General features: G+C 44.5%; 1 protein-coding gene across 8 annotated transcripts in view; it reads right to left on the reverse strand.

The window, feature by feature from the left end:
- The window catches only part of TRMT2B (tRNA methyltransferase 2 homolog B), an 87,887-nt gene that overhangs the window by 65,463 nt on the left and 9,487 nt on the right, over window positions 1-12,937 (reverse strand). For 5 of the 8 annotated variants that reach the window (XR_008654927.2, XR_010119712.1, XM_055269409.2 and 2 more), the window contains exons 2-6: window positions 12,030-12,300; window positions 11,306-11,360; window positions 7,921-8,055; window positions 6,978-7,077; window positions 5,622-5,692 (exon numbers count right to left, since the gene is read on the reverse strand). Coding sequence is in view for 4 of the 8 variants with exons in the window: in XM_055269409.2 (XP_055125384.1) it covers window positions 5,622-5,692; window positions 6,978-7,077; window positions 7,921-8,055; window positions 11,306-11,360; window positions 12,030-12,277 (609 nt within the window). In the remaining 4 variants the exon portion in view is untranslated. The remainder of the gene's footprint in view (window positions 1-5,621; window positions 5,693-6,977; window positions 7,078-7,920; window positions 8,056-11,305; window positions 11,361-12,029; window positions 12,301-12,937) is intronic. The other 3 variants (XR_010119713.1, XR_010119714.1, XM_063635089.1) reach the window with 1 other exon arrangement.

Consider the following 12,937-nt stretch of genomic DNA (forward strand, 5'->3'; position numbering starts at 1 on the left):
TTTGGGAGGCTGAGGCGGGTAGATCACTTGAGGTCAGGAGTTTGAAAGCAGCCTGGCCAACATGGTGAAACTCCGTCCCTACTAAAAATACAAAAGTTAGCTAGGCACAGTGGCATGTGCCTATAGTCCCAGCTACTTGGGAGGCTGAGGCACGAGAATCGCTTGAACCCAGGACGTGGGGTTTGCAGTGAGCCAAGATCACACCACTACACTCCATCCAGCATGGGCGACAGAGTGAGACTTTGTCTCAAACAAACAAAAACTGGCAAATGTCTTCATCCTACCAAAAACTTCCATCTTCCTCTACCAGGAGACTGAAGATGTTTTTCTCAGGAGAAACTGAACCCATCAAAGTTCAGAACTTGGAGATACCAGGCACATCGATGGTGGCAGAGAGACGGAAGCAGGAAAAGCCTATACAGATCTGCATTCTTTTTTTTTTTTTCAGATGGAGTCTCGCTCTGTCGCCCAGGCTGGAGTGCAGTGGCGCGAACTCGGCTCATTGCAAACTCTGCCTCCTGGGTTCAAGCGATTCTGCCTCAGCCTCCCGAGAATCTGGGACTATAGGTGCCTGCCACTGTGCCTGGCTAATTTTTGTAGTTTTAGTAGAGATGGGGTTTCACCATGTTGGTCAGGCTAGTCTCAAACTCCTGACCTTGTGATCCGCCCACCTCGGGCTCCCAAAGTGCTGGGATTACAGGCGTGAGCCACCACACCCAGCATAAATCTGCATTCTTAATGGTGTGAGATCTGGGCCCCTTTCTATACCTCATTCCAGAAGGCCAGCAGCCAGGCAGGAGATTTGGATATAATTCTTTGTAGGAACTGAATAACCCCAGAGAAAATAACTCAAGAGACAGAGACATGGAAGACTTGTCCGCAATCACCAGCAGTAAATCCAAGAATCAGTAAACCCACTCAAGATGAACTAGTAACTGGTCAAAGCCTCACTATTTTTTTTTTTGACACAGGGTCTTGCTCTATCGCCCAGTTTGGAGTGCAGTGGCACCATCTCAGCTCACTGCAGCCTCGACCTGCTGGGTTCAAGCAATCCCCCTGTCTCAGCCCTGCAAGGAGCTGGGACTACAGGTGAGTGCCACCACCCCCATCTAATTTTTTTTTGTATTTTTAGTAAAGACAGGGTTTTGCCATGTTGCCCAGGCTGGTCTTGAACTCTTAAACTCAAGTGATGCACCCACCTCGCACTCCCAAACTGCTAGGATTACAGGCATGAGCCACCGCACCGGTCCTAAGGCTTCATTCTTAAATATGAACAGCCAGCCAAGTATTACCAGCTATTTGGTTAACACCTCCATTATAAAAGACAATGCCCAAAACAAATACACAGGAAAAAAATCCAGAAGAAAACAAACACTTCAAACAGGAAAAAAAGCAAATAGAGGCTGGGCACGGTGGCTCACGCCTGTAATGCTAACACTTTGGGAGGCCAAGGTGGGCAGATCACCTGAGGTCAGCAGTTTGAGACCAGTCTGGCCAACATGGCAAAACCCCATCTCTATTAAAAACACAAAAATTAGCTGGGCGTGATGGCACGTGCCTGTAATCTCAGCTACTCGGAAGGCTGAGGCAGGAGAATTGCTTGAACTCGGGAGGTGGAGGTTGCAGTGAGCCAAGATTGCACCATTGCACTCCAGCCTGGGCAACAGGAGCAAAACTCCATTGTACAAAAAAAAAAAAAGCAAATAGAAAGATAAGTTAATGTCACATTACTGAAAAAGAACAGAATGCTATACGAAAGGAGCAATTAGGGAACAAGAAAAACCTTTTGAAAATTAAAGACACAATGATAGAGACAAATTCAATAAAGCTGTTGGTATGTAGGTCAATAAAATTTCACAAAAAGAACAAAAAGGCAAAGAGATGAAAAACAGGAGAGAGAAATGAGCAGAGGATGACAGAAGCAATCCGTAAGGTCCCCAAATCTAATAGGAAGAATAGAGAGCACACAGAAAATGAGGGAGAGGGGGCCAGGGGTGCCTATAATCCCAGCACTTTGGGAGGCCAAAGTGGGTAGATCATTTGAGGTCAGGAGTTCGAGACCACTCATGCCAACCTGGTGAAACCCCATCTCTGCTAAAAATACAAAAATTAGCCAAGTGTGGTGGCAGGCACCTGTAATCTGAGCTACTCGGGAGGCTGAGGCAGGAGAATCACTTGAACACAGGAGGCAGAGGTTGCAGTGAGCTGAGATCACGCCACTGCACTCCAGCCTGGGCAACAGAGTGAGACCCCTCTCAAAAAAAAAAAAAAAACCAGGGAGAGGGGCTGGGCATGGTGGCTCACACCTGTAATCCCAGCACTTTGGAAGGCCGAGATGGGCAGATCACAAGGTCAGGAGATCAAGACCATCCTGGCTAACACGATGAAACCCCATCTCTACTAAAAATACAAAAAATTAGCTAGGCCTGGCGGCACGCGCCTATAATTCCAGCTACTCGGGAAGCTGAGGCAGAAGAATTGCTTGAACCTGGGAGGCGGAGGTAGCAGTGAGCCAAGTTCGCGCCACTGCACTCCAGCCTGGGCAACAGAATGAGACTCCGCCTCAAAAAAAAAAAAAAAAAAAAAAAAAAAATAAATAAATAAATAAATAAAATACAAAAAAAATTAGCTGGGCGTGGTGGCTAGTGCCTGTAATCCCAGCTACTCGAGAGGCTGAGGCAGGAGAATCACTTGAACCTGGGAAGTGGAGGTTACAGTGAGCGAAGATCGCACCATTACACTCCAGCCTGGGCAAAAAGACTGAAACTCTGTCTCAAAAAAAAAAAAAAAAAGACTAGAGACCAGCAAAAGAAGGCCCAGGATAACAGCCATGCAGAAGACAGGCTGGGCCTAGGATGGCAGACTCCAGGAAAAAGGTCTTCAGAGAAAAACTTCAGCTGAAGCTTTTGAGATATGGAAAATATTGATGAATATCTGACAGATCTTATAAAGCATTTGGGAAGAAATTGGCGGCCAGGCACGGTGGCTCATGCCTGTAATCCCAACACTTTGGGAGGCCAAGGTGGATGAATCACCTGAGGTCAGGAGTTCAAGACCAGCCTGGCCAACATGGTGAAACCTCATCTCTACTAAAATTACAAAAATTAGCTGGGAGCGGTGGCGGGCCCCTGTAATCCCAGCTACTTGGGAGGCTGAGGCAGGAGAATTGCTTGAACCCAGGAAGCGGAGATTGCAGTGAGCCAAGACCGCGCCATTGTAATCCAGCCTGGGCGACAAGAGCAAAACTCCAGGTCAAAAAAAAAAAAAAAAAAAAAGAAAAGAAAAGAAATTAGCAATCAGCTTACAGAAAATGAAGCAGGCTGGGTGCAGTGGCTCACACCTGTAATCCTAGCACTTTGGGAGGGCGAGGCGGGCGGATCACTTGAGGTCAGAAGTTCTAGACCAGCCTGGCTAACATGGTGAAACCTCGTCTCTACTAAAAATACAAAAATGGGCCAGGCGTGGTGGCATGTGCCTGTAATCCCAGCTACCCGGGAGGCTGAGGCAGGAGAATCGCTGGAACCTGGGGGGTGGAGGCTGCAGTGATCCAAGATCTCGCCACTGCACTACAGCCAGGGCGACAGAGCGAGACTCCATATACAAAAAAATAAAGAAAGAAAGAGAAGAAAGAAAACAAAGCAAATGGAAAAATGAGGTAATTATTCATGCCAATAAAAACAAAAAGATGCAAAATACGTTATACTATTAATATGTAGGACTATGCAACTATAAAAAAGTCAAGTATATTATTCTGTGAAAAAAAAATCAAGATGCAGAACAATGTCTATAGTAGGCTGCCTTTTAACTATGAAAGGGGGGAAGATACAAATATCTATTAACATTTTCTTTTTTTTTTTTTTGAGACAGAGTTTCACTCTTGCTGCCCAGGCTGGAGTACAATGGCATGATCTTGGCTCACCACAACCTCCACCTCCCGGGTTCAAGCGATTCTCCTGCCTCAACCTCCCAAGTAGCTGGGATTACAGGCATGCACCACCACATCTGGCTAATTTTGTATTTTTAGTAGAGACAGGGTTTCTCCATGTTGGTCAGGCTGGTCTCGAACTCCTGACCTCAGGTGATCTGCCCGCCTCGGCCTCCCAAAGTGCTGAGATTATAGGTGTGAGCCACCGTGCCTGGCCTACATTTTTTTTTTTTTTTTTGAGGCATGGTCTCGCTCTGTCACCCAGGCGGAGTGCAATAGTATGATCTCGGCTCACTGCAACCTCTGCCTCCCAGGTTCTAGCGATTCTCATACCTCAGCCTCCTGAGTAGCTAGGACTATAGGCGTGCGCCACTACGCTCGGCTAATTTTTGTACTTTTAGTAGAGATGGGGTTTAGCCATGTCGACCAGGCTAGTCTCGAACTCCTGACCTCAAGTGATCCACCTGCCTTAACCTCCCAAAGTGCTGGGATTACAGGCATGAGCCACCATGCCTGGCCTACATTTTCTGAAATCAGCAAAAATAAAAAAAAAAAAATTTTACCCATGGCAGGGAGGGAACTGGGTAGAGGGGTCAGAGGTGAAAGCTAGACCTCCCTGAATATACCTTTATTTTGTAGACTTGATTTTGGAACCTAGTAAATATTTTTTAAAAGTATAAAACAAAATTTAAATTTAAAAAAATCTGTAAAATTTGAAAGTAAAATGGAAAAAAAAGAACCTGTATATCAAGTATCCAGTTAGTGGCTTAACTACAAAGAGTGGAATTATTTCAAGGGACACAGTAATTTGACATAAAGAACTAGAAAGAGACCAGGCGCAGTGGTTCACACCTGTAATCCCAGCACTTTGGGAGGCCGAGGTGGGTGGATCACTTGAGGTCAGGAGTTCAAGACCAGACTGGCCAACATGGAGAAAACCCATCTCTACTAAAACTTCAAAAAGTAGCTGGGTATGGTGGCATGGGCCTGTAGTCCCAGCTACTTGGGAGGCTGAGGCATGATAATTGCTCAAACCCAGGAGACGGAGGTTGCAGTGAGCCGAGATCATGCCTCTGCACTCCAGCCTGGGTGACAGAATGAGACTGTCTCAAAAAATAAAAAATAAAAAATAAGTGTCTCAGAGGTCAAGCACGTTAGCTCATGCCTGTAATCCCAGCATACTTTGGGATACAGAAGGTGGCAGAATTGCTTGAGGCCAGGAATTCGAGACCAGCCTGCACAAGATGGCAAGACCTCATCCAAGAAAGAAAGAAAGAAAAGAAAGAAAGAAAAAAGTGTATCAGAGGCCAAGCTTATGATGTACTATCTTATCACCACTTCACCTCATATTCTTCAATTCTGTTCTGCTGAAAACACTAGCCTTCCAAATACTTCAGACACCTGACACTTGCTACAGTGCCCTCATCAGTACTTCTTCCTAATGCATCCCTACTATGAAAAAGTCCTTAGATGCCTGACATTTACAATAATGGACACAGTTCTCTCTTCCCCCTCCACTCTCTCTAAAATGAAAACCTAGCAATGTTTTCTCCATAGTTAGAAGGTATGCTTTCAGTACAGAGCCCCTCCTTCCCTCTAGCACTAGAATTGGCTCTATTATCAAAATGTCAGGGATGTTGCTGTTGTAGACTACAATGCCCCAGGTCATTCTCAACCAGCTCTTGTTCCATTTTACCTGCGCCACTTGACTGTGTTTCTCAGGGATGTTTTTCAGATGATTAGACTGCACGCAGACAATGTTCCCATCTATGGAAAGAAAAATAATTTACATGGTTTTACTCTTAAAAGATTATTTAAAAGAAAATGCCTGGCAACTCAAATTTCTATCGTCAAAGTGGCATATGCAGATATGAAGAAGCAAATACAGTCTCATGGCCACTTTTCAGAGAAAACCTAATTATTTCCTGGTCTAGCCATTAAGCAGCTAATTATTTATGAAGCTACTCCTCAATATTTTCTCTCACGCCACAAATGCACTATATGACAATGTCTATTTTCTGTTCAGATTTTAAGAGGGAAATAAAATGTAATGGGTTTTATTTTTCTATTACTGAATAATAGAATACTGACGTCACATAGTCATTTAATTCAGCACACGGGAGGGAAAAAAGCCAAGTGCATGCCCTAACGAACTGTAGTTTAAGGCATATGGATATTAAACAGTGTGACTAATATCAAATGATGGCATTTCAAGTGGATTTATTGAAAATGGGCAAACTCTGGAATGGGCCAAGCACAGTGGCTCATGCCTGTAATCCCAGCAGTTGGGGAGGCTAAGGCGAGTGGATCACCTGAGGACAGGAGTTCAAGACCAGCCTGGCCAACATAGTGAAACCCCGTCTCTACCAAAAATACAAAAATTAGCTGGGTGTGGTGGTGCACGCCTGTAATCCCAGCTACTCGGAGGCTGAGACAGGAGAATCACTTGAACCTGGGAGGCAGAGGTTGCAGTGAGCCGAGATCACGCCACTGCACTCCAGCCTGGGTGACAGTGCGAGATTTCATCTCAAAAAAAAAGAGAAAGCTCAGGAATGGAATCTGGGAACGGATAACTGAAAGTAAGTCTCAGAAATATGCCACTGTGATTCCCCTCACTGATACACACCTCCCCTACCAATTCTTTTAAGGTAGACTTACCAGAGAAATAATTTTCAGAGATATGGGGATGTGAAATAGGAAGACAACTCTAACAAGGAGATTGCTCCCACTGCAGAAAGCAGCATAAAATGATGATGACAACAATGATGATGAGACAGCAGCAGCAACAACGCCAGCATTTACTAAGTGTTTACTAGGTATCAGGCATATATGGCTTTTAGAGGAAGAAAGGGCAAGGGTTGCGTTTTCTATCACTGTGTTACAATGACTACCCATCAGAAGTATCCATAATCAACCTTGTGATCACATTCTGCATCAAAGACTTCCAATTTAATCTTCTTCTTTGAGGCCACCATATTTTCCACTTCTACCGACACTTCTCTGTGCCCTTTCATTCCTCTTCAGTCTTTGGTTTATACAACCTTCAACTGACCTCTCCAAGTTCCCAGGTAGAACCCCACAGTCTTTGGATTGCCATCTGGACCTCGGTTCACAGAGAAGGTGGACTTATTTCGGTAACCATTGATGACAGGCTGGAGAGGGCAGAAGGACAGGAGAGGGATGAGAGGTCAAATGAAACCAAGGGAGATAACAATAAAGGGAAAGCAGGAATGTCCTCTGGATGAGGACAAATAGGGTTTGCTTGGAGGGTATGGCATATGTGAAAGTCTGTGGCTAAGAAGATCAAGACAGTCCATAGAAAGGGAGTTCCAATCTTGCCATAAAGCAGGAGTCAACAAACTACTTATGTCAAGAGCCAAAAAGTAAATAATTTAGGGCTTTGCAGGCCATATGATCCCTGTTGCAACTACTCAACTCTGCCATCATAGTGCAAAAGCAGCCATAGACAATACCTAAACAAGTGAGCTTGGCTGTGTTCCAATAAAACTTTATCTACAAAATCAGGCAGCAAGACAGAATTAGCCTAAAAGCTGTAGTCTGCTAACCCCTGCCATAAATTAAATTCCACTCCTCTGAGGCCACATTAGAAAGGTTTCCAATGTTACATGGGCAAATTGCGTGGGGATGGCAGGGAGAAAGGTTTCCGAAGTTTGGAACCTTTCTAAGGAGGTAATAGTGGAGTGGTTGATACAATGGACTCTCTATCAGATAGACCTGAGTGTGAATCTCAGCTCTGGCCCTTTCTAGATGTGTGTCCTGGGCAAATTACTAAGTCTCTCTGGGCCTCAAGGTCTTCATCCATAAAATGATAGTATCTACCCCTCCAGGTTATTATAAACAGTAAAATGTGACAATGATGCATGATAATCATTTAGCATAGGGCCTGGTCCCCAGCAAGTACTCAGTAAATATCAGCTGATGTTATTAGCATTAAGGGGCCTTAATAGATAAGGAATAGGGAGGTGGGGGCTTACAGAGGGTATAATAGGATGGAGAAGACAAGGGAGCCTCTCAGATACGGGTACAGCTGTTGTCACACTGACTCCATTGAGCATTTGGATGTAAGACTCTAGTCTTTGTAAAATTTTCTTCTGAGCTGCAAATTTCACCTGCAAAAGAATATAAGCAATGAAATGAAATACTGGCTGGGCATGGTGGCTCACGCCTGTAATCCCAGCACTTTGGGAGGCCGAGGTGGGCAGATCACCTGAGGTTAGGAGTTTGAGACCAGCCTGACCAACATGAAGAAATCCCGTCTCTATTGCAAATACAAAAATTAGAGGGGCGTGGTTGCGCATGCCTGTAATCCCAGCTACTCGGGAGGCTGAGGCAGGAGATTCGCTTGAACCCAGGAGGCGGAGGTTGTGGTGAGCCGAGATCGCACCATTGCACTACTCCAGCCTGGCCAGCGAGAGCGAAACTCCGTCTCAAAAAAAAAGAAAAAAAAAAAAAGAAATGAAATACTTTTGTAGCTTCACCGCAAAGAATGGAAAACAAACAGGACAAAAGAAGAGTGTCCCACAGATTCTTGGCTCATGGTCTCAACAGATGAGGAACCTAGAATGAAGGAACAAAAACAGACCTAAAAAGGTAATGAGGAAAGGTCAAGAATGAGCTCTTGTGTAAGCTCATCATTTTATCTGACCTTTCAGACTGAATATTCAAGGTATATGTCAGTTCTGCCCAGCAGAGCTTTCCACAATGGAAATGTTCTGTTTGCACTGTGTTCTACGTATACAGTAGCCACTAGCCATATGTGGTTACTGAGCACTTGAAATGTGGTCAGTGGGAATGAAGAACTAAATTTTTTAAAATTTTTTTTAGAGAGAGGGTTTCACTCCTGTCACCCAATCTGGAGTGCAGTAGTAAGATCTTGGCTCACTGCAGCCTTGATTTCCCAAGCTCAGGTGATCCACTTCAGCCTCCCAAGTAGCTGGGACTACAGGCACAAGCCACCATACCTGGCTAATTTTTTGTATTTTTAGTAGAGATGGGGTTTCGTTATGTTGCCCAGGCTGGTCTCAAACTCCTGGGCTTAAGTGATCCACCTGCCTCAGCCTCCCAAAATGCTAGGATTACAAGGGCGAGCCACCATGCCTGGCCTAAATTTTGTTTTTCTTTTTTGAGACAGAGTCTCACTCTGTCGCCCAGGCTGGAGTGCAGTGGCGAGATCTCCGCTCACCTGCAACCTCCACCTCCCGGATTCAAGCGATCTCCTGCCTCAGCCCCCCGAGTAGCTGGGATTACAGGTGCATGCCACCACACCTGGCTAATTTTTTTGTATTTTTAGTAGAGATGGAGTTTCACCATGTTAGCCAGGATGGTCTCGGATCTCCTGACCTCATGATCCGCCCGCCTCAGCCTTCCAAAGTGTTGGGATTACAGGTGTGAGCCACCGCGCCTGGCCCTAAATTTTTACTCTTAATTAACTTACAGAGTCAGCCCTGCTATAACATGACATAAGTGTTCCTATAGCACACTATGCAAAATCAGTCACAAAAAGATCTCAAGGCTCATGGGAAAAATAGGATTAGGCATACAACATTCCAAAACTTTATCAATAACACCCACAGAAAAGATTAAGAACCTAATAAAAACAGCAGCACTGTTTTGTACATGGCAAGTGGTTAAGAAATATGAATAGTAAGCTAGGCACGGTGGCTCACGCCTACAATTCCAACATTTTGGGAGTCTGAAGCAGGTGGATCGCTTGCATCCAGGAGTTCAAGACCAGCCTGGGCAACATGGCAAAACTCTGTCTCTACAACAAATACAAAAAATTAGTCAGGCATAGTGGTACACACCTATAGTCCCAGCTACTAGGGAGGCTGAGGTGAGAGGATCCCTTGAGCCCTGGAGGCAGAGGTGCAGTGAGCCATAATCACACCTCTGCATTCCAGCCAGGCAACAGAGTGAGACACTATCTAAAAAAAAAAAAAAGAAAAAAAAAAAAAAGAAACATGAATACTACAATAAGGATAACACTTTACCCTGACAATGACCTGAAGTTTGCTTATGGAAGTGAGTATAGTGAGTATCAGAAGAACTGCAGCTTGGGCCGGGTGCAGTGACTCACACCTGTAATCCCAGCACTTGGGGAGGCCAAGGCAGACAGATCACCTGAGGTCGGGAGTTCAAGACCAGCCTGGCCAACATGGTGAAACCCTGTCTCTACTAAAAATATAAAAATTAGCCTGGCATGGTGGCATGTACCTGTAGTCCCAGCTACTGGGGAGGCTGAGGCAGGAGAATCACTTGAACCCAGGAGGCAGAGGTTGCAGTGAGCTGAGATCACACCACCGCACTCCAGCCTGGGCAACAGAGCCCAGACTCTATTTTAAAAAAAAAAAAAAAATTGCAGCTTGGAGTTATCATGAAGTCACAAAAACAGGGCTATGTGAGTCAGATGGAAAGTTCTAACACCAGATGTGGATGGGTATGGCTCATAACAAACACACTGGGGGAACTGAGGGAGCTGGTAGATGTTTGAGGTGTGGGCATGCATTCATTTTATATGTTCTTAAATAGCTCGGTTCAGCTGAGTATGGTCTCCTTTCACCTAGCGTTTCTTATGGACAAAATTACTTCTAAGTAAACATGAAATCTGCATTATGCTCAAATTTTCCCTAATATGTCAATTAGTTAGAATAAATTTCTCTTTTCTAAATAAGCAGTAGAGCTTATTTAGAATTAAGCAGTAGAATTGACTGTATTCAAATTTAAATTGCCACATATGGCTACTGGCTACTATGTTGGAAAGCACAGCTACATGTGAAACAGCAAGAGCACTGCTACTCACATACACAGAGCTATAAGTATAACAAAAACACAAGGAAGAGAGGAAACAGACATTTGGATCTATGGGTCTAGAGTGAGGAAGATATAATTGGCCTAAAGTTCCAATTTTGGAGTCAATAGCATAATGAGTTTAAGAAGCTGCTTGGGATTCTGCGTAGAACTGTCCAGTCAAGGCCCGGCGCGGTGGCTAACACCTGTAATCCCAGCACTTTGGGAGGCCGAGGCAGGCAGATCACCTGAGGTCAGGAGTTCAAGACCACCCTTGTCAACATGGCCTATCTCTACTAAAAACAGAAAAATTAGCTGGGCATGGTGGCGCACGCTTGTAATCTCAGCCACTCAGAAGGCTGAGGCAGGAGAATTGCTTGAACCTGGGAGGTGGAGGTTGTAGTGAGCCGAGATTGCACCACTGAACTGCAGCCTGGGCGACAGAGTGAGACTCCATCTCAAAAAAACTGAAAATTAAAAATAAATCAATAAATAAGTGCCCAATCAAGCTTCCTATGAGTCCAGCACCATTCTCCTGGAAAGGAGGGGTAAAGACTTAGGCTGGGCACCTACCTTGAGCTGTTCTTCATAGCTCAACCTCCAGAGTGGTGTCACAACATCGGCCAGCCTTGAATAAAATAATTCAGGCAATTCTTTAATTATATAAATATGTACTGAGCGCCTACTATGCATAAGTACTTTCAGAAGACCTAACTCTCATGCTCTCTAGGGAGATGCAGTCTGGGAGAAGAGCCCATTTTGATGTTGTCTACTTAACAAAGCAGAACAGATGAGGCAAACCTAACATAAGAAAAATCCAGATTTATCAGGAGGTAATTAATCATATTACAAAAGGCTTCACTGTTGGGTTTCTTTAAATAGCTTACCTTCCTAATGCTTTTAAAATATAATTTGATTTAAAAAATACATTTGTTGCATAAATGAGGTATATTTGTGCTTATATGGCTGCAATGGGTCTACTCATCTCTAATCCATCTAATATCATTCTGGGTTCCTGGTTTTCAGCAAACCTGTCCTGAATTATTAAAGACAAGGTCCCAGATTAGTATCTTCTTTCTGATAAAAACACACTCAAAGACAAAGAGAACGGTTTCTGCAACCCCAAAGCATTTCCACCAATATTCTTCAGACGTCCTCAAATTTGCCCTGGGTATCCTACCTCAGGTGGCCCCTCAAATCCTTGTAATGCTACATTAGTTACATTAGGAAAACAGAATTTCAGTAGATGCACAGATTGAGACTTGCTAAGGAGAGAGGACATCAGCCTGGCCTTTACCTTTCCTGCCAGGAACCATCTAGTGGTCCAAGACGGCTTGGTTTCTTCTGACTTTTTTGTCCCTTCTGACACTTCGTGGCTATCACACGGGTGAAATCTCCCTTACATACTGTGCCCAGAAAGAGCTGTGACCATCCTGGTGAATTTCTGGCATACCAGGGAAGCAGTCCTGGTTTAGAGAAGAGACCCACCATGGAGATGAAGTATCTGAGGCCGTGCATTGGGACTCTTCTCTTAAGGCCTGCCATCCAAAGAACACACTGAAATCCACCTGCATGAAAGGTACACATACAGAGGTTGGGAAATGGAAGCACAACTATCAAACCCATTCATCCATTTATAAACCCTTAAGGAACTCAAGCGCCTAGCAGAATGCTGGCACACAGCAGACAGTAAAAGCAAGCCTGTTGAACAGAACTGAATTACTGTATGCAAGGTATGTTTTGGTTCCCAAAATAAAGAGATGAGGAAAATATAGTCTCTGTCCTCCAGGAAAGAGTTCAAATCTCTAGATATATTTCTATGACAAATCTCTTTCCCTATTCCACCTTCCTAACCAATAGCCAATCAAGCAGCTAATATTTAGTAAGTGCTTACTATGTGCAAGACATCATGCCACACTAGACACCAGAGGGGTTACAAAGGTTACAATCTAATTAAGGAGATTAAATGCTGACACAGGAAAAGACATTAGGAAATAAAGTATGCTTGGTTCCTGATGAGTGCTCAGAAAAGGCTTCCCAGAGCAGGGAGGCATGGCGCTGAGTCTTTGTTTTTTAAGACAGTCTCATTCTGTCGCCCAGGCTGGGGTGCAGTGGCATGATCATGGCTCACTGCAGCCTTGACTTTCTAGACTCAAGCAATCCTTCCACCTGAGCCATGCAAGTAGCTGAAACTACAGGTGTGCA

This window comes from Symphalangus syndactylus, chromosome X (assembly GCF_028878055.3).
Source record: "Symphalangus syndactylus isolate Jambi chromosome X, NHGRI_mSymSyn1-v2.1_pri, whole genome shotgun sequence".
In the NCBI taxonomy this organism is placed as follows: domain Eukaryota; kingdom Metazoa; phylum Chordata; class Mammalia; order Primates; family Hylobatidae; genus Symphalangus; species Symphalangus syndactylus.